Source organism: Salvia splendens, chromosome 19 (genome assembly GCF_004379255.2).
Source record: "Salvia splendens isolate huo1 chromosome 19, SspV2, whole genome shotgun sequence".
Taxonomy (NCBI): domain Eukaryota; kingdom Viridiplantae; phylum Streptophyta; class Magnoliopsida; order Lamiales; family Lamiaceae; genus Salvia; species Salvia splendens.
Genome location: NC_056050.1, coordinates 15870582 through 15892662, shown reverse-complemented (window position 1 = coordinate 15892662; position 22081 = coordinate 15870582). Strand labels below are relative to the sequence as shown.

The window sequence follows — 22081 nt, the reverse complement described above, 5'->3', positions numbered from 1 at the left end:
AAAATGCACATATTTTTATGGGACAAATGGGTATTAATCAATTCCATAGACATATTTTACCCCTCCAGTCTTACTTAAATATAAAATATTTACTTTTATGGTTTTATGTAGTTTCATTATATGAGTTAACTGATGAGAGAATAAAGTAAGAGAAAATAAAGTAGAGATGGTTTATTTTTAGTTTAAAAAATATTTTATTTTTAATAGAATAATTTTTAAAAAGAGTGAATTATAAAATGACCCCTACTTATGGCAAGTCGAGCAGGAGGTATCCATCTTAAAAAACATTATAAACATCTCTGTATGAATATAATATCATTCGACCCTTTTTCACTATTTAAAGTCTTCTATGCCCTTTCACCATTTCAAGTCTTTTGTACCACTGAAGGGCAATTTTGTCTCTCTCCTCTCTTCTCTTCTTTTTTTTCTTCCACGGTTAAAACTGTCCCTCTCTCTTCAACAGTGGCAAGTTCAATTTGGAGAAGTTAAATTATAGTAATATTGGAGAAGTTTATTGATCATGTGTTATGTGTGTATAATGACATACACATATCTATAAGAGATTGTGAGTTTATGTAACCTTCTTGTGCTGATTTAAATACCCCTTCTATCATACTCTAATTGACACATTTTTCTTTTTAGGATGTCTCACTCTAAATGACACATTTCTAAATATAGAAACATCACTCTCTATATTTTTTTCCTATGTCTTACTTTATTCTGTCCATTATACTCACAAAACAACACTATATAAAATCATGTACCGAGTTAGAAATGCTCCAATCACTACAAAAAAATCGCTATTTAGTGACGGAAATATCCGCCGCTAAAGGAGTTACGGGCGGAATAGAGCCACGGCAATATAATTGCCGCTAAAATATCAGTGGCGTAAAATTTTCCGCCACAGAAATGTAGTAGCGGATTAGCCACGAAAAATAGTCCGCCAAAGCAATTCCGCCACTAAAAATTAAAAATAGTGGCGGATTTGGGTGCGCCATTTTTGGTGGCGGAACCACTGAAATTCCGTCACTATTCCACCACTGAAGTTCCGCCACTATTCCGCCTCTACATATAATGCTATTTAGTGGCAGAATCCATCCGCCACTAAACTTTTGTACAGCTTTTGATTATAATTATTTTATTATTTATCCACCCTAATAAGATAATTTTTCAACAAATCAATGCATTCATAGTAAAAATAACAATAGATACACCAAAATACTCATATATTACTCAAAACATCAGTGCAAATTCTAAAATTTAGTTAATAACAAAATAGCAGTCTGCAAAATAGTGGTGGGATCGTTTTTGGCAAATTTATCATCTACAATCTTGTTCCTTCCTAGTCTCATGAACTTCGTCTCTTTCCTTTCCAAATCTTGGATCAAAATTATCTGTTCATCTTTGAACCACCTCCTGAAGCCACACACATACATTAGCATTAAAACTAGTGTTTGCCAATGATATTAAAGGGTAATTAACCTAAACTTGAATATTGTAATCAAAAGAACCTAATAGCATAAAACATAAGTAACTTTTATTTTCCGCAAATTAGATCCATCAGAAATCAAACCTAAGAATCCAGCAAATTTAGTTTTGTGTACATGTAACAGAAAGCTTTAAAGCATATACACACCATCAGAATCTACAACCTGACATATAAGGCGGTGAAAAATCAAAAAACCACTTCCCCTAAAATCCAGAAATCAAATAAGTGGATTATCTTCCCACATAAATCATCGAACCCATTTCAGTTACAGGCGGCAAACTAGTATTTCAAATAGAATCTTGATTGTAACAAGAAAAATAATGAACTAATTACCTTGCTTCTGAGAGTTTGAGAACAGAATCCTTTAAGTATCTATGTTGCCGGAAGTATCATGAAGCAAATTATCAAACAAATCATGAAAAATCAAACAAATGTCATTTTTGAACGGATTTAATTTTCAGTAACACTAGTGAGAAACATTGCGGCCTTGGATGTTTTTACAGAAGAAATGCTACATTAAGTAGAGGTAGCAAAGAAGTAGAAGGCATCACATTAGTTTCACTTTTTCTACTGATACCGCAAGTACTTTGCACCAATAGCTAAGGCATATGGGGCAGATCTGTTTAAGAAAACGCGATCTCAGCTCATAAACACAAGCTTAAAACAGATATGGATTGTCAAAATCACAAGACACCATGTAAATTTAGGAGGATTCTTCGTACCTTCTTGTCGTAAAGAGAGGTGGAAGATGAGGTTGTGCTGTGAGAGGGAGCAGGATCTGCTGTTTCTTGTGGATCGGGATAGTATGAACCAATTCTGTTGAAAATGCTACTCGAGCTGCTGTAAGGACTGTATCGGTTGCTGCTGGAGTTGCTACCACCTCTCGCTGAGGAAGGCAGCCGCAACGCAGGTCTGCTCGGGTCTTGACCTGTCTTCCGGCTGCTCAAAAACAGACAAAACCGCTAATTAGTACACTTTCATCTAAAGGTAAAATGTATCATGATGATCATGTAGGAAAAAAAATTGATCTAAATTTGGAGTATGCCTTGACAAACACTTGCGCAACTGAAGTCTACATAAGTGATCAATCAAGTAACAGTTCAACAAGATTATAATATAATAAAGAGAGATTCTGCTTTTCTTCTTTGCAGCACCAGCTCTTGGTGAATATCACTGCTGCATTTTTCCTTGCTAGCTCTCTCACTATCTCCATTAATTCCCTTTAATACTTGTGTTTAATTCTACTTACTTGTTGCGACTTGAAAATGAGAGGAGGCGTGTCCCTGCTTCTATTTATAGATAGATACACATGTAGATGTAGTAGTAGGATTTTTTGGATAAGAAAAATGGCCTCTCACCATTTCCAAGTACAGTTGTTACTCAGTATGATTCCACCACAAATTTTATACCAACAAAAGTCCCTCTGCATAATTTCACATCAGCATTCTAATTTATATTCAAATATGGTAATACTAATATATAATCATTCTCAAGATGTAAATTATGGATTGAAAGCCTCTATTCTTCTTGTGATTTCCTTTGTGGGATAGTGTGGCTGATGTGTAGGAATTAAAATGGATAAGAACTTATCCAATGCAATGCCAGGGCATCCACACTGGCTTTCGCCCAGTCATAGCCTAGCCACAAACTCCTCCTATCACATCATCAGCACTAAAAATCCTCCTGCCACATCATCAGGACAAGCAAATAGCCCAGCAATAGCCTAGCAATAGTATATCCACATCACTCCTAATTATATAAAATAAATAATAATTGTCAATCACATAAAATACGAAATTAAATTTACGACACAGATACGGGAAAACTCAATAATAATATTAAAATTTAAAAAGTACATTAATTAAAAAAACACAACTAAGAATGAGTTTGTCCCACATCGAAAGTGGAACATAAAACATTCAAGGATGTCTCTATAAAAGAAACAACCAAGAATGAGTTTGTCACACATCGAAAGTGGAACATAAAACATTCAAGGATGTTTCTATAAAAGAGAAACAATCAAGAATAAGTTTGTCCCACAAAAAAAACATTAAATAAAAAAAAATTAAAATTGGCTGGCCGATCGGGAGCCTACAATGGCGGCCAGCTGATCGGCCAGCGCCCGAGAATCGGCGTGGGCACGCCGATTTTTTCGCCGATTTGGTGCTCGCCGCTTGCAATGGTTCGGCGAGCGAACCGGCGAGCGCCGGAAATCGGCTAGCCAGCCCGCTCGCCGCCATTGGAGATGCTCTTAGAATCTGACGCCACACACACATTTTATCAAACGCTTTTCTTACAACCAGTTCAACAGAAATGCAAGCCTACTTCCAATGGCTAAATTCAAACATGGAGCCACATCACCAATCAATTTTCTTATCATTTCAATTACTTTGTTTTTTCTCTTTCTAAACACCGAATCTGACTCCCAACTCCATATCAGAATATGAGAGCTCTCATCTCTGTAACCCAAAAATAATACTCTTGTATTTAATTTGTTTTCACAAAAACTAAAATTGAAACATTGTTCACCGAAACATTGTTCAGATTGACATTCTAAAATCCAGATTTCAGAATCGACCAGTTTCTGTAATCCTAAATTACCAAATTCAAGTGAGAATCAAACTAAAGTTGAATTCCAGAATCAAAAGTTCTAAAATCAGACTAAACATGAAAACTAGAGTCCTAAAATAAGTAAATCTAACAAAGTATTACAGAAATTGCGAGAAGAGGCGGGGGTATGGTACATTGATTACCTGGTGGCGACGGCGGTGGTTGTTGAATCCATAGCCTAGCCACAAACTCCTCCTGCCACATCATCAACACTAAAAACTCCTCCTGTCACATCATCAGGACAAGCAACTGGACAAGCAATAGGCTAGCCACAATAAACAAAATTATAAAAATAACAATCACACAAAATACGGAATTCAACTTACGACACCGATAAGGGAAAATGCAATAATTTTATTTAAATTAAAAAAAGGTCCATTAAAAAAAATTACATAATTAAAAAAAAACTAACGCCGTGCAGTCCTCCGTGCCCACAACTCTTCAATTAAATCCTTTTGGAGTCGAATATGAGCTTCCACTTGGCGCATGTCGGCATGTGCTTGGAGGCGGCCGGCTTCATCATGAAGTACCCCACTTCGTACTTTGGGGGCGGCCACGCCCTGGCTTGGACCGGCTTCATTATCGTCGTTGGCCCAACTAGTCAGTTGTACACCTTCATCTTCGACAATCATGTTGTGCATGATAATACAGGCGTACATTATATCAGCAATGCAGTCGACGTGCCACAAACGCGTTGGACCCCTAATTGCCGCTCATCGAGACTGGAGCACACCAAATGCGCACTCTACGTCCTTGCGCGCTGACTCCTGCCGTTCCGCAAAGTAGGCCTTCCTCTCATCTGATGCGCATCTGATCGTTTTCACAAAGACGGGCCACCTAGGGTATATCCCATGTTAAGTGCATGCGTCTCACAACATGGAATAAAAGAGTTGGTTAATTCGGTTATTGCATGAGGGTGCATGTGGAATTCTTCGCAAAAGATAAAGGCTCGAGGGATTCAGTTAGATATGTCAGATATATAAGTTGATATCGGATAACTGAATGAGAGTAAACACACAAGAAAAGCCAGAGAGAGAAAGAGCGAGTGAAGATCCTCAATCAGAGAAGGATTAGAGGAGCATCGATCTTGAGAGTATCGATTGGAGTTGTTCGAGCTCTGGTTGTTCGCATCAATTGGTTGGTTAGCTGCTGTGTTTCTACTAGATCAACATTAGATTGCGAGGTTAAGTGTTCTTGTATTGAATCTTGTGTATGTGCGATCTTTGTAACTTCGATCTTCTTCATCAATAAAGGTTTACTAGAGTTCTCCCGTGGACGTAGATCATTTCGATCGAACCACGTTAAATCGCTGTGTTGATTGTAGTTTCTTGCATTGTGTTATCAGCATTTGTGTTGAGTTCATATTCGCACGTTGATATTACAAATTGGCGCCGTCTGTGGGAACTAGAGGTGCGAAGTTGACAACCATGGCTGCAGCGAGGTTTGATTTAGAGAAATTTTCTGGTAAAGATGATTTTGGATTATGGAAGGTGAAGATGAAGGCCATGCTTATACAGCAAGGCCTATGGGAAGCGATGAAGTACAAAGCTCCAGACAAGGAAGCAGACACAGACGACAAAGAAGAGATCAAGAAACTTGATCTGATGGAAAGAGCCCATAGCGCTATCATGCTGAGTTTGGGAGATCGAGTGTTGAGGGAGGTTTGCAAAGAAAAAACTCCTTCCGATGTCTGGAACAAATTGGAGTCGATCTATATGACAAAGTCCCTCGCTAATAGATTGTTCTTGAAGCAGAGATTGTACTCTATTAAGTTTTTTGAGGGAAAACCGATCATGGACCAGTTAGATAAGTTTGTAAAGGCTGTGGATGATCTCGAGTCTGTGGATGGAGATCTAAAGGATGAGGATAAAGCGATCATGTTGCTGAATGCCCTTCCAAAGAGCTTTGATCTGCTAAAGGATGCAATTCTGTACGGGAGGGATTCCTCACTCACATATGAGGAAGTTCTCACTGCATTGAAGGCTAAAGATTTTCAAAAATCCTCCACTTTAAGAACTGTGGATCAAGCTGGTGAGGCCATGGTTACTAAGTTTGCTGACAAAAAGGGCTTCAAGAAGAAGTGGAATAAAAAGGGCAAGAATGAAAAGAAAGAAGAGAAAGAGACCAGATCATGTCACTACTGTAAGAAGCCGGGACACCTCAAGAAGAACTGTTATTCTTGGAAAAGAAAGAAGGATGAGGAGGCTGAAGGGCAGAACATAGCTGATATTGCTCAAGAGGTTGAAACTGCACACGCATTGAACATTGCAGATGCAGATATAGGTGAGCAATGGATAATGGATAGTGCATGTAGTTTTCACATGTGTCCCAACTGGATTGGTTTCAGAGCATAGAGCAATCAAATGGTTCTGTGTTGCTTGGAAATAACCAGATTTGTAAGATTAAGGGAATGGGAAATGTGAAGCTCAGAATGAAGAATGGGTCAACAAGGATTCTCACAGAAGTCAGATATATCCCTGACATTAAGAGGAATCTGATCTCATTGGGAGCACTTGAATCAAAAGGATACTCATTCTGCTCTACAGATGGAGAATTGAGAGTGTTGAAGGGATCAGAGGTGATAATGACAACAAGAAGATTCAACAACCTTTATTTTCTACAGGCAGATGTGGTAATTGATCAGCTTAACACCACAAGCAAGATAGATGCAAATATCTGGCATCTCAGATTGGGTCATGTGTCCATAGATGGTGTCAATCAACTTATCAAGAATGGTGTGATAGAAGCTGACAAGAAATTGGAGTCCAGAGAATGTGAGGCCTATGTACTTGGTAAAAGCAAGAAGCAAGTATACCCAACTGGAAAACACACTTCAACATCAGTTCTTGATTATGCACATAGTGATGTGTGGGGACCAGCGCAAGTCATATCAGTGGGAGGATGCAGATATTTCCTGACTGTGGTGGATGATTACTCAAGGAAGATCTGGTTGTACACAATGAGAGACAAATCCGAGGCTTTCAACAAGTTTAGGGAATGGTGCAGAGAAGTTGAGGTTGAGAAAAGGGTCATCATTGAAGTGTTTAAGGACTGATAATGGTCTAGAGTTCCTCTCACATCAGTTTGGAGATTTATGCAGAGAAAGGGGGATCAAGAGGCATAGAACTGTTCCCAATAACCCACAACAAAATGGTGTGGCTGAAAGGGCTAATAGAACGATCCTTGAGAGAGTGAGGTGCATGTTAATTTCATCAGGAATGCCTCATAAATTCTGGGGAGAGGCTGCCTCCACTGCGGTTGCATTGATCAACAAGTATCCAACCGCTGCTGCTAAAAATCAGACTCCAGATTATAGATGGTATGGTCATCATGGAAACTATGCTATGCTGAGACCCTTTGGTTTTAGAGCATATTCTCACATCAAGCAAGGAAAGCTACAACCAAGGGCACTGAAGTGTGTACTTCTTGGATATCAAAAAGGTGTAAAAGGATATAGGCTGCGGTCTCTGGAGCCTGGGAGTCAGAAGGTAATAATAAGCAGGGATGTCATATTCAGAGAACTGGAAATGCCTTACAAGGAGCAGAGTGAAGGTGCAAAAACAAAGACACCAGATGCTCAAGTTGAGGTGGAGTTTCTGGACAGAACTGAAGCCCAGAAACTTGATGATAGTTCAGATTCTTCAGAGAAAGAAGATCAAGTTCATGAGTTAGTGATGATGAGAATGAAGTCACGAATGAAGGTGGAGTCTCTACTGATGATAATCTCCAAGGCTACATGCTGGCCAGGGATAGAGAAAGAAGAATAAATATCAGGAAACCAGCAAGATATAGCAATGCAAGTCTGGTGTACTATGCATTCTGTGCAGCAGAGGACATTGAGTCTACTGAACCAGGAACTTACAAGGAGGCTGTGAAATCCAGAGAAAGAGATAAGTGGATAAAAGCGATGAATGAAGAAATTGAATCCTTGCTCAAGAACAAGACATGGATCCTTGTGACAAGAAAAAGGCTGCAGAAACTGATTGGATGCAAGTGGATCTTTAAGAAAAAGATTGAAGCATCTAATGGGGATAAAATAAGGTATAAAGCCAGGTTAGTGGCTAAAGGATACAACCAGAGAGAAGGAGTGGACTATAATGAAGTATTCAGTCCAGTTGTGAAACATAGTTCAATGAGAATGCTCATGGCTTTGGTGGCCAAAAATGACTGGGAATTACATCAACTAGATGTAAAGACGGCCTTCTTACATGGTGAGCTTGAGGAGAACATATTCATGGAACAACCAGAGGGGTTTGTAAAGCCAGGGGATGAAGATAAGGTATGCTTGCTCAAGAGAAGCTTATATGGCCTCAAGCAGCCAAGTAGACAGTGGAATCTGCAGTTTGATCAACACATGAAGCAGATTGGTTTTGAAAGCTCCAAGTATGATAGCTGCGTGTAAATGAAGAAAAGGGATGGAAGATCAGTAGCTTTCTTGCTCTTGTACGTGGATGACATGTTAATCACTGGATCAGACATCAATGAAATTCAGAAAGTGACAAATGACCTCAAATGCAGATTTGAAATGAAGGATTTGGGGGAAGCTAAAAGAATTTTGGGCATTGATATCATAAGAGACAGAAAGAGAAGGGTGTTATGGCTGAGTCAACAGCATTATATAGAGAAATTGATCAGCAAATACCAAATGAATGAATCCAGAACAGTTTCAACTCCTTTAGGGCAGCAGTTTCAGTTATCTACAAGTCAAGGGCCAAAGTCTGAGGAGGAACAGAAGGAAATGCGGAATATTCCATTTGCAAACATTATTGGAAGTGTTATGTATGTAATGATCTGCACCAGGCCAGACTTAGCCCATGCTGTGAGCATTACAAGTAGATATATGAGCAATCCTGGGAAGGCTCACTGGCAGGCCCTTAAATGGATGTTGAGATACTTGAGAGGAAGCTCTGACTATGGGATCATGTACAAGGGTTTTGGAGATCGAACTAAGGACATTATTGAAGGTTTTGGTGATTCGGATTATACCTCCAACAAGGACAACAGAAAATCACAGACAGGGTATGTCTTCAATATGTTTGGATCTGCTGTGTCATGGAAATCGAACCTGCAATCAGTGGTGGCTTTATCAACCACGGAAGCTGAATACATAGCTCTTACTGATGCTGTGAAAGAGAGTTTTTGGGTTAGAGGAATGCTAAAGGACTTAGGAGAAGAGCAGGAAAGGGTTGTGGTGAACTGTGACAGTAGCAGTGCAATTTGTCTATCCAAGCACCAAACTTTTCATGATAGAAGCAAGCACATAGATGTGCGGTTGCATTTTATACGAGATGAAGTGAAGAAAGGTGTGGTAGAGATCAAGAAGATAAGAACTAAGCACAATCCTGCAGATGCTCTGACTAAGGTGATTCCAGCTTCAAAATTTGCCTATTGTTTGGAGTTGGTGAACGTTTTGAAGAAATGAGGTGAATGGGTGTTGGAGAACTAGGACAGTGAGTGTTGATGTTAGAGACGAGGTGGAGATTTATTATGTGCATGCGTCTCACAACATGGAATAAAAGAGTTGGTTAATTCGGTTATTGCATGAGGGTGCATGTGGAATTCTTCGCATAAGATCAAGGCTCGAGGGATTCAGTTAGATATGTCAGATATATAAGTTGATATCGGATAACTGAATGAGAGTATGATAGCTGCATTATTCAACACACAAGAAAAGCCAGAGAGAGAAAGAGCGAGTGAAGATCCTCAATCAGAGAAGGATTAGAGGAGCATCGATCTTGAGAGTATCGATTGGAGTCGTTCGAGCTCTGGTTGTTCGCATCAATTAGTTGGTTAGCTGCTGTGTTTCTACTAGATCAACATCAGATTGCGAGGTTAAGTGTTCTTGTATTGAATCTTGTGTATGTGCGATCTTTGTAACTTCGATCTTCTTCATCAATAAAGGTTTGCTAGAGTTCTCCCGTGGACGTAGATCATTTCGATCGAACCACGTTAAATCGCTGTGTGGATTGTAGTTTCTTGCATTGTGTTATCAGCATTTGTGTTGAGTTCATATTCGCACGTTGATATTACATCCCATCCGCCAAGTAGTAGCCCATATCATGCTGGTTCCCGTTGGTGATAAAACTGATGGCCGGACCGACGTCGTGGCACTGCTCGTTGAAAAGGGGCGACGAGTTGAGGACGTTGAGGTCGTTGTTCAACCCGGCTACCCCAAAATATGCATGCCAAATCCACAGCCGGTAATCAGCTACGGCCTCGAGTATCATCGTGGGATTCTTTCCCTTGTAGCCGGTCTTGTAGAACCCTTTCTAGGCAGCAGGGCAGTTCTTCCACTCCCAATGCATACAATCTATGCTGCCTAACATACCCGGGAACCCATGCTTCTCCCCGTGCATCTGCATCAGCTCTTGGCAGTCTTCGGGGGTAGGGCTTCAAAGGTACTTTTCACGAATATTTCAACCACGCCCTGACAGAAATACCTCATACATTCAAGGGCAGTCGTCTCACCGATGTGGAGGTACTCGTCCCACATGTCTTCCGCGCCGTAGGCCAACTGCCTGATTGCCGTAGTGCACTTTTGAATAGGTGTGTGGCCGGGTCTGCAGCCGCATCGTGCCTGAAGCGGAAACACATATATCGACGCTCTTAAGCGTCAACAACACGCATAAACAGGGCCCTGCTCATCCTAAAACGCCGCCTGAAAAGGTTGGCTTTAAACCGCGGCTCCGGTGCGAAGTAGTCTTCATATAGCCGCTGATGTGCAGCTACGTGATCCCGCTCAATCAATGCTCGGCGGTGGACAACGGGTCGAGGTCGAGGTACTGCCGGCTGCAAGGCCCTTTGTATCAACCGGTTTATCTCATGGGACGTATAGGCCTCCAACTCTTCGTTCATTCGTCGTTCGTACTACTCAGCATCCCTACCACTACCACCACTACTACCACCCGCGTTACTCATTTCGCGTTGTTGATCTTGTACAGAAAATAAGATAGAGAGAAAACTCGTTAAAACAAGTGGTGCGAATGAAAATGACGTGCAAATCGCGTATATATAGTGTTTTGAAAATTAAATATAAAAAATAAAAAATCGGTTGGCCGATCACTCGCCGATCGGGAGCCTGCAATGGAGGCCAACCGATCGGCGAGCGCATCGGCCAACGCCTGGGAATCGGCGTGCACTCACCGTTTTTCTCGCCGATTTGGCGCTCGCCTGCTGCAATTGTTCGGCGAGCAGACCGGCCAGCACCGGGAATCGGCTAGCCGGTCCGCTCGCCGCCATTGTGGATGCTCTAAACTGCCCTAGCTGGAGTGATTGAAAGAAATGCGTAAATTGCCCTAATTAATTTAATTAGGGTATGTTTGATAGCCCAAGTTGGAAAATCCAAGAAAATAAACAAATTCAGAAAATAAACCAAATTATGAAGTAAAGCTTTTCTCCATTTTTAACTTTATAAAATCAACGATTGTTTGATACACCACTAGAAGAAAGAGATATCCCTTGTGTAGACATTATTGCCCTTAATCTTTTCTATTTTTATCAAATATACCACAATGTGCCCTAGGTTAGTAGCCGGTAAGGACTCATCCCCAGGTTTTGTAGGAGTAGTCATGTCCTCTTCACTTAAAACTTCAACTGGATCTGCTGCTGTGTTCGCCTTCGTCTTGCTGGATGTCTATTTTCCTAGGCATCTCTGCGATACTCTCTTGGGCTTCGGTCGTGCTGCCTTGGGATCGTCCCTCAACACCAATTTCCTTTTGAGTGCTTTCGGTTTCAACACTGGAGGTGCCACTGGTTCTGGCTCCTCTGTTCGTACCATGGTCTCCTCCTGATCAATGTGCGCATCACTCTCCCCTGCGTCTAGCTGGGGAGTCACTGACTTTGGTTCTTCGGCTCTAGTCTGCCCTTCTTCCACCTGGTCTACTGGCTGGTTAGATAGGCCTTCTGAGGTGTTCTCGGCACCGGCTTCTTCACCCTCTCCTACTGCCCTTGATGCGAGGTCCAGACCCTCAGCCATCGTGGCAGTGTCATCTTCCATCCGGTTTACCTCATCTTAAAGGGCCGCAAACTCCTCATCGGTCACCAGGCCTTGCTTTCTAGCCGTTTCATTCAGATCAATTTCTTCCCTCGCCATTTCTTGGGGAACGGTTTCCGCTGTCGGCGTTCTCTCTAGTTCATCTTCCCCCTCCTGGCTCGTCGGCTCCTTGCTTCTCCTCTCGTCACGTTCCCCTGGGTCAGAGTCGTAATAGGCGGAGATGGGGTCAACATCCATCGAGTCGCTTTGTTGTTGAGTCAGGGAGGGTTCCGAGGGTTCTGATGGTTCGGTCGCCGAGGGAGATTCCCGTTCTAGAAAAGTTGTTGAGGAGGTTGGAATGGAGGTGGGTGGTTGTACTGTGGGTTGCACATTCGATTCTGTTGCAGGTACTGCCGGGGCTTCTCCGGTCATGCTCTATTTGCCTCGTTTTCAGCTAAAACTGGCCTACTCGGCCGCCCAATCTCTATTCGGGTCCTGCTGTCTGAGGAACTCCATCATTACGTCCAAAGAAACCATCACCGGAGCCTGAGGAATCGGCTCCTGTGGTTGCGGGTTCGGTGGCCGCTCTCCCAGTGGCGGATGCGATTCTGGTGTTTCTTTCCTACTGGTTGAAGGGGGGGTTTTCTCACCGGTTTGTTTCGTTGCCCATTTCTTTTTTCCCATGGCTTAAATCGATGATTTCGGGTGGTAATATAGGTGTTGGTTTCTGTGGATGACGGTGGAAATTTTCGGAAGAGAGGAATTGCAGGTGATGGTTTGTGAGATGAATGGGGGAAATGGTTTGGATATGAGAGTAGAATGGGTAGTTGAGGGTTTGTAACCGGCTATGAGCGGTTTCCAGGTTGGCGTCGATTCGTGTGGAGACGGTTGAAGGCGCTGCCTCCTGCTTGGACGTCGCCTGTCTTTCTCTGCACACGTGCCCTCCCAGTCGCTGTCCGCCTGCAAAGCTGCAACAACCCCAATTCAAATTTCGTCCCTCAACGATTTCCCCCTATATTTTCCCAGATTAGTAACAAAGTAAAAATGACACTTAAATAAAATTGGAAGTTTCACCAAATTGGTATTCTGGTGGTCAGTACGTACTCCAAATTAATATTTGAGGTCCGAAAAATATTTTTGGGTTTTAAAATTTAACTTGCATGAAAAGAAATTAAATTAACTACCACGTATTTACAATATTTACATCTTCCCTTAGGAAATTTGGAATTCTACTTGGCCAGCGTATGTAAATTACGCTAAAAGAAGCTAGCCAGTGGAACTCCAAATTCCTATCCTACCAGTCAGTATGAAACCTTAACATGTGGTTGCAGTGGAATCTCATCCACTACACCCACATCACTACTTTCCCTAAACACCTTCAGCCTATGTCCATTTACTATAAAAGGTTCAGAGTGAGGAAGACTCCCTGAAATCTCCACTGCTCCATTAGAACGGAGTGCGGTTATGACATAAGGTCCTGTCCACTTCGACTTGAACTTCCCAAGCATTAGCTTCAATCTCGACTAGAAGAGTAGTACTTTCTAGCCAACATGGAGGTCTTTGGTCCGTAGATTTCTGTCGTGCCATAATTTAGTTCTCTCCTTATACCACATGGCGGAATCAAACGATTCCAATCTAAGTTCTTCTAACTCCTGTAGCTGCAGCTTCCTTTCCTCTTCACAGGCACTAGCATCCATATTAACTTTCTATACTGCTCAGTATGCTCAGTGCTCGATCCCCACTGGTAAGTGGCACATCTTCCCAAAAATGATCCGGTATGGGGACATGCCTATTGGAGTTTTGTAGGCTGTCCGATACGCCAACAAAGCATCCTCTAACCTCACACTCCAGTCCTTCCTAGAAGGGTTGACGGTTTTCTCCAAAATGTTCTTTATATCTCGATTAGAGATTTCCGCTTGACCGTTTGCTTGTGGGTGGTAGGGGCTAGATAATCTGTGGTGTACACCGTACTTCTTCATCAAGGCTTCGATAGTGCGGTTACAGAAGTGTGTTCCCTGGTCGGATATGATGGCCCTTGGTACTCCGAACCGACTGAAGATATTGCTCTTGAGGAACTTGGCCACCTCTTTTGCTTCACACGTGCTCGTGGCCTTGGCTTCTAACCACTTAGAGACGTAGTCAAGTGCAACTAAGATATACAAGTTTCCATATGATGAGGGAAAAGGACCCATGAAGTCCATTCCCCATATGTCGAACAACTCACAAACGATAACCGGTACTTGTGGCATTTCATCTCGTGCAGATATCCCACCGGTCAGTTGACAACGCTCACAACTTCTACAGAATTCATAGGCATCTTTGTTGAGGGTTGGCCAATAAAAACCGCTATCCAAAATCTTTCTTGCCGTCTTCTTGGGACCGAAGTGTCCTCCACATACCAATGAATGGCAATGTGTCAATACGTCCCTCTGCTCCCAGTCAGGAACGCACCTTCTTATCACTTGATCTGCTCCTACTTTTCAAAGATATGGGTCGTCCCAAAAGTAGTATTTTGCTTCACTCTTGATCTTCATTCTTTGAGCCTTGGTGATGCTAAGTACTTCTGGAAGCTCTCCTGAAACTAGGTAGTTGGCTAGGTCCGCATACCATGGCTCCTGCCCTACCTTTTCCTTTCCTTTTGCTGTGACATCTTGGCCAGTAAGCTCTATCACTTCTTCCCAATCGATTTTTCTGACAGCAAAAATTACTTCACACAAGTGTTCCTCTGGAAACCTATCGTGCACCTCCTCGCTGTTTTCATCTTGCACTATTTTGCTCAAATGGTCTGCTACCTTGTTCTCGACCCCTTTCTTATCTTCCACCTCCCAACCAAATTCTTGTAACAGGAGCACCCATCGGATCAAGCGGGGTTTGGATTCTTTCTTGGCAATCAAGTACTTAATGGCTGCATGGTCAGTATACACGATGACCTTGGATCCCAACAAGTACTGTCGAAACTTCTCGAACGAATACACCACGGCCAGCATCTCATTCTCAGTGGTGTCATAATTCCTTTGAGCTTGATTTAAGGTTTTAGACGCATAAAAGATCACATACCTTTTTCCCTCGATTTTCTGGCCCAGAACAGCTCCCACTCCATAGTCGCTGGCATCACACATCACTTCGAACGGATGATCCCAGTCAGGAGCCCGGATAATTGGTGCAGATACCAGCTTTTCTTTGAGGAGGTTGAAAACAGCCTTGCACTGTTCATCAAAATTGAATTCCACCTCATTTTGAAGAAGTCTGGTTAGGGGTTGGGCTATTTTGGCGAAGTCCTTAATAAATGGTCGATAAAATCCTGCATGCCCGAGAAAACCCCTTATTTCCTTCTGGTCAGTAGGGAAAGGCAGTTTGGAAATGACGCTCACTTTGGCTTGATCCACCTGGATACCTCTCTCTGACACCACGTGTCCTAGGACGATCCCTTATGTGACCATGAAATGGCACTTCTCAAAATTCAAAACCAGGCTCTTTGCTTGACACCTCGCCAAAACTATGTCCAAGTGATGCAGGCATGAGTCGAAAGAGTCCCCGTAGATTGTAAAGTCATCCATGAATATCTCTATGCACTCCTCGATCAGATCGGAAAATATGCATCGTTGGAATGTTCCTGGAGCATTGCAAAGACCGAATGGCATGCGTCTGTACGCGTAAGTTCCAAATGGGCAGGTAAAGGTGGTTTTGTCCTGGTTTTCAGGGTCCACGTAGATTTGAAAATACCCGCTGTACCCATCTAAAAAACAAAAGTACTTCTTCCCAGCCAGTCGCTCCAACATCTGGTCGATGAACGGTAGGGGGAAGTGGTCTTTCCTGGTTACGGCGTTCAGTTTGCGGTATTCTATGCACATCCGCCAACCAGTAACTAGCCTTGTTGGTATCAGCTCATTCTTCTCATTCTGAACCACTTGAATCCCTGACTTCTTGGGGACCATGTGGACAGGGCTGACCCACTCGCTATCGGGTACCGAATAGATAATTCCCAATGACAGCAACTTCAAGATTTCTTTCAATATTTCCTCCCGCATGTTGGGGTTCACCTTCCTCTGTGAATCTCGATGTGCTTTCGCTCCTTCTTCTAGCCTGATATGATGTATACAGACATCGAGGCTTATCCCTACCAGATCTGTAAGGCTCCATCCAATTGCTTTTTTGTTCTTGCCTAGAACGGTCAGTAGCGTTGCCTCATGTTCTTTCGTCAGGCTGCTGTTGATAATCACTGGGTATGAGTTTTCCTCCCCTAAGAAAGCATATTTCAGGGTTGCTGGTAGTTTTTTCAATTCAACTTGTGGGAGAAGTATATCAGCCGGTAGAATGCTCCTCGCAGCATCCCCTTCTTTCCTAACTCTTCATCTGAAAATTCCTCTGTACTGACTGGTAGCTGAGCCCCTGCGGCTCCAATAAATTCTGATTTCTAACAGAAATCCTTAATTGCTCCTTCTATCTCTTCGTCAGTTAACTCTTGGCTACTGATCAGATCGCACCATGCAGCCGCTTTTACGTCAGCCTGCTCATACACATCCAACGCTTGGAGTTTTTCCTGTAATAATTCGGTCTCAAGAAAATCTTGGAATAGGGGGGCAATTACATCAACGTAGCATAGATTCTCAGAATCGATAGGATTTTTCATTGCCTCATTGATATCAAATGTGAATTTCTCCCCATGAAAATAAATGCAAATTGTCCCTTCAGCCATGTCCATGATTGTCTTAGCTGTTCTTAAAAACGGTCTCCCTAGCAAAACGGTCCCTTCTGGGCCTTCCCGGTTATGAACTCCTTGATAAATTTTCCAAGTGGGGGCAACTTCACAGCTTGGAGGAATGGTATGGTGACATCTAGCTTTCCAAAAACTGACAAGTAATCCACTGGTTTTTCCTTCTTCCTCTTGGTCACGAAACGGTAAGGGAATGGTTTTTTTCCTTTCTCCTCTTTAACCGGTTCTTCAACAGCCTTTCCAGAGTCTCTCTGGGGCACATTCGGGGTTGGAGTCTCCTTCGTGGGTTCCGTTTCCTTAAGAGAGTCTCTCCTGGGCAGTACGCCTTTTGTTTCACCTTTTTCCAATGGCGCTTCATCCAAAAAGAATGGATCCTGCATCTGAGGTAGAGGTCTGTTGAGCTCTCCTTTCGAGACGACATCCTTTAGTATATTCGTCCCACTAGGCTCTCCGTTGGACTTCTTAGGTTGGGGTCCTTCATAGGCAGTACCGGACGTCAATGTGACCTTGCTCACGTTTGCCTTTTCAGGAACATGGACTTTAGATAGGAGTTTTCCTGAATTCCCCTTAATTTCACCCATTGAACTCGCTAGCTGAGCCAATTTCCTATTCATCATGTCTATGTTCGCCTTATGCTCCTTCTGGGCATTCTGCATCCCCTGCACTACTTCATTATTGGACTGCAACTCACCCTTGATACTTTGCTGCGAAGCGAGCAATTCTCCCATCATGTCCTCCATAGATCTCCTTGACCTGTTAGGATATTGAGACTGATTTGGCCCTTGGTGCTGGTTATACTGGGGTTTTGGTTGGGTGGGTAATTTTGGAAGTTTTGCTGGTTCTGGTTAGGTGGGTAGTGGTTATACTGGCCAGGAGGGTTGTACTGGTCTTGGTGATATTGATTCTGGTTCTGGCCTTCGAAATGATTTTGGTTTTGGAACTGGTTTTGGTTCTGCTGATGTTGGGAACCTTGATTATGCTGACTCTGGTAATTTTGGAAGTTTCTCTGGTGGGGTGGTACATAGACAGAGTTTGAGTTTTGGTTCTGTGGGTTCTGGTTATGGGGTTGTTGGTTCCTTCCTGACCAGTTGGATTGGTGGTCGGGATTTGCTGGGCCACGGTTGGAATTCTGGTTCGGGTGGGGGTTGTATTGGTTCTGACCTTGACCTTGGTTCTGATTTTGGTTCCCATCTCCCCATCGAAAATTTGGATGGTCCCTCCATGGTGCGTCCCGCTGTCTCCCTTGGATCCAATTCCCACTAGAGTTATAGTACCCTGCAGCATTGACTTGCTCCATGTTGACGAAGTCATTCGGCTGATCGTAGGCTGGCCCTTGACTCCCCTACTCTGCATCCTTATAGATCCTAGTTGGAGAAGGTGGTGGTGCGTTTTTCTCGATTGCGTTCAGGAGTGTCTTTTTCAGCTCTTCCATTTTCAAATCCATCTTCTGCTCTATCTTCTGCTCCTGGTCAGTAGACAAAGCACTCGCAATTCTTTCTCTGCTGTAGCCATCCCTTGAATTGTCGTACTCCTTCTTTGCGCTCAAAAGCTTCCTTAGGACCTTTTTTGCTTCACTGACCCTTAGTTGTGTGAAGCTTCCACCTGACGACGAGTTTGCCAAGACTTTTGTTGCCTTGTTCATCCCCTCATAAAAGGTATGATGTATCTCTATATCGGCCATACGATGGTTCGGACATGCATCCAAAAGACTCATATACTTCGCCCAATAATCACTCAAGGGTTCGTCGTAACCTTGCTTCACACTGGTTATCTCTCTCTTCAGCGCACTCGTCTTAGATGACGGAAAAAATTCGCCTAAGAAGGCTGACTTGAAATCGGCCCAACTCTCAATGGAGTCGGGTAGCAGGCGCATGAACCATGTGTTCGCCTCCCCTTTTAGGACGATCGACAAGCTTTCAATCTGTAGTCATCCTCGGTTGCCCCCGCTGGCCTTCTCTGTGCCCTACAAATTTTACAGAACTCATGAAGGAATTAGTAAGGGCCTTCATAGCTTTTCCCACAGTACGTGGGCAGGATTGCAATAACATGGGGCTTCACATCACAAGCCGTCTGTCCTGGGGTGACAACTATAGCTTACGGCGGTTCTCCTTCGGTATGCTCGTTCAGCGTCCCTATCTCCGGGTCTTCATCTATATGGGCAGCCATTATCCTTGGGTTACCCTCCAACTGTAGCACCTGTTCTGGTACTCCTCCTTCTATGGTGTCTTGCTCTTCGTCACTACTCGTGCCTAGGTCAGACAGGGCTGTCGACAGGCCAGAACGAGTGGTCACGAGTATAGTCCCTCGTTGAAGTATCTTCGGTCTCCAATGGTCAGGAGCCGAACTGCTTCTCATAAACTGAAAGAAAAAGAAAAGAGAAAAGTTATACACAATACGTACGCCAAAGTATCACACACAAGAACAGTAAATAATGCCATTCATCCCCGGCAACGGCGCCATTTGATAAGTGCCAGGTTTGAGCAGGTGTCGCGTCAAGCAAAGGATGTATCCTACTGATCAGGATGGAAGTCCCAGCTAAGCCTGAACCTGGTATCAATAATTCCTCAACCCACTTCTACTGACTAGTATAGTGGATGTAAGGGTCGAATCCCACAGAGATGAATGCGCTTTGGTAATTGTGGTGTTATTCTGGAAAGGTTGGTTAGCTACCACGCTTGGTGTTGAGATTCTAATTAGACTGGAAATTAAGGTGGTACTTTACTGACTAGGAGGGGTGAAAGATGATTGATAAGCAGCTGTGTACGTGAGATTGGAAGAACATTATGTTTCAGAAAATATGTGGGAGGTACAGGGTTACTATAAAAGACTAAACAGAATATCAGAGAATAAGTGGTAGTTAGGTGATTAAGCTGACAAATCTGTAGGGTACCAGCAGAAAGGTAGATAAAAGAAAGGACAAAAGCAAAAAGTAACTAAAAAGCAAAAGTGGTCCCAAACTTGGATGTGGATGTCTTCTTCTTCAACATGAATAAACTCAGATTAACAAACCCAGATTCATGGACGAGAAATGCAGATTAACAACTTCACAAGAACAGATCTACAATCTAAACTCCAAATCAAAAGATTAAACTAACGAAACTGAAATTACGCTTACTGGGTAACATGCCAGGTGGCAGAAATCACGTAGACTAGGCTTTCAAACTTAACCATTTCAGATCTGAAATCTAACAGCTATCTAAATTCATGAACTCAGATTTATCAATGCGGAAATGAAAACATGCTCGCAACACTTGGAAATTATAGTAATAACTAGATCTAAGCTATCTAGGCAGAAAGAAACAGAATCAAACAGAAAGAAATGCATAAAAACAACTTCATTGCATAAAAGGTGTTTGGATCTAAACGAAATACTTCAAAAGCAAACGGAAATTGAAAGTGCTACAGGTCCAACGTAAGGAAACACGTAAAGATTAACTAAGAAAGCAAATAAAGATTGTTTGCCACTCCGGGCGATGAAACTGCAAACACTACGAAACACGTTGGCTGGAACGAGATAATGCTGAACTCCGGTTAACTGTTGGACTTCAGGTGACCATGGCTGTGGCGAGGAACGAGAATATGAAGGACAAAGCTGAAGGAACTAACTGCCGAGAGAGAATTCTAACTAAGTGTAGAGCTCCTAAAGTTGATTCCCTATGATCGATGATTGTTTCTCTCTCCAAGTGGCTCCCTTTTATATGGAGGTCTGCCCTTGATTTTTAGGGTAGACTCTCTTCGCGAAATGACCCTTTTAGCCTTACTTGTGGTTGATCTTCCCAGCAATCCTTCTTCTCCATCTCGAGCCTTTTTGACATGCATACTGGTCAGTATAGCATCATTCTGATGCCCTTTTCACATGAGTTATCCGATACCTTTTCTTCTGACTGGAACCCTTTTCCTGCACACTTTAGCAACTGTTTTGCAGATATATTCCAATTATGCATGTTATACTGACAAGTAACCAAGGCCTAGAATACGACTTATTAGTAATTTAGGCAATTGATAAATGGTTAGAGGAAAATAATATTAAAAAAGAACATAAATAACATAAAATATCACAAATCCCTTATTCTGAAGAATACGCATGCCTGGATCCCAAATTACGAAAGGTCAGCGAATTGAATCCCTAATTACGAAAGGTAAGCGAAGTTAATCCCTTATTCCGAAATTTCTCTTCTTCAACGATGCAAAAACCTTCAATTTTGGGAATAAATCTTCCAGAGAATAGGGCTGCACAAAAACAAGAGGCCAATTTTAGTGAGATAAATTCGTGTAAAAAAGAAATTGATGTCTAAAAATCGTGTGGTGTGGTGCTGCATCTTTGACCGAAATTCAGAGAGAAAAAAGGGAAGAAAAGATGGAGTAGTGCTGCAAATCTGACCCAAAATCAAAGTGAAAAACAGAAGAGGTGAAGGTTTGGTGCCGTAAATCTGATCGAAAATGAAAGAGTAAAAGGGAAGAGAAGATGGAAGAGAAGTCTGGATTGGTTTGGTGCTGTTGATGGAAATTCAAGAAGAGACAAAGAGAAGAGAAGTTGGAAGAGAAGAGCTGTAAATCTGACGAAAATTCAAGAAGAGAAAAGAGAAGAGAAGATGGAAGAGAAGAGCTGTAAATCTGACGGAAATTCAAGAAGAGAAAAAGAAAAGAGAAGAGGGGATTGAGGCTAATTTTGGAAGCAATTTTGTTTCTTGATGCAATGGAAAACAAACATATGTTGAAGCAACGATAAGTTTCCACCGATAAGCTGGTATACACTCTTGGGCCTTTGTCGGGCCGGAGTATTTTGCGGGCTTCTTCAAAAAAATTAGAAGTGTATCAAAGCATGGAAAAAAAGGAAATAGGCCTATTTCTTGGATTTTCTGGGCTATCAAACATGCCCTTAAGATTTGTAAAGCTGTGGCGGAAAATAATCCCCCAGCCACTGTATCAGTGACACGGAAAATCCGCCACTATATTTATTTTTTAAATATTTTGTATATTTTATTAAAAAATTATTTATAGTGGCAGAATTAGTATAGGAAATTTAAAATCCGCCACAAGTGTAGACAAATTAAAATCCGCCACTGATCCGCCACTATATTTTCCAACGATTATCCGCCACTATTCCGCCAGTATTACTGGCGGACTATTTCCGCCACTAAATAGTGAATTTTTTTTTGTAGTGAATTAGAGTGAGACGGAGAGAGTATTAGGATGGTAGACTTTAGTAGCCCACAAAGGCCAGCAATGCTATGTCGTCTTTCCTCATCATCCATTTCTTTCTACTTTGTCACTAGTTGTAAGAAATGGAGTGATG

At 42.4% G+C, this 22081-nt stretch overlaps 1 protein-coding gene and 1 long non-coding RNA gene across 4 annotated transcripts; both read right to left on the bottom strand.

Annotated features, from left to right (window-relative positions):
• Positions 1-1227: 1227 nt before the first annotated feature.
• Positions 1228-4368, bottom strand: LOC121778805. Of its 3 annotated transcripts, none has more exons than XM_042176211.1 (3): positions 4243-4368; positions 2212-2428; positions 1228-1416 (listed from the first exon to the last, which is right to left on the bottom strand). In XM_042176211.1, the coding sequence occupies exons 1-3, from the start codon at positions 4272-4274 to the stop codon at positions 1399-1401; spliced, it is 267 nt and encodes an 88-aa protein (XP_042032145.1). In that variant the 5' UTR covers positions 4275-4368; the 3' UTR covers positions 1228-1398. The 3 variants fall into 3 exon arrangements, with proteins under 3 accessions (XP_042032145.1, XP_042032142.1, XP_042032144.1); XM_042176208.1 differs by lacking the exon at positions 4243-4368 and adding an exon at positions 2848-3177; XM_042176210.1 differs by lacking the exon at positions 4243-4368 and adding an exon at positions 2644-2841.
• Positions 4369-20198: 15830 nt separating this feature from the next.
• LOC121778148 lies at positions 20199-21613 on the bottom strand. Its single transcript, XR_006045627.1, has 2 exons — positions 21167-21613; positions 20199-21015 (listed from the first exon to the last, which is right to left on the bottom strand). It is a non-coding gene; the product is annotated as an uncharacterized LOC121778148 (long non-coding RNA).
• Positions 21614-22081: the final 468 nt, after the last annotated feature.

Excerpts from the sequence above, each read along its gene's own strand:
- LOC121778805 (XM_042176208.1), bottom strand. The coding sequence starts at position 2,918 with ATGCAGAGGGACTTTTGTTGGTATAAAATTTGTGGTGGAATCATACTG. Across the intron at positions 2,429-2,847 it reads AACAACTGTACTTGGAAATG|CCGGAAGACAGGTCAAGACC; the intron begins GTGAGAGGCCAT and ends GTTTTTGAGCAG.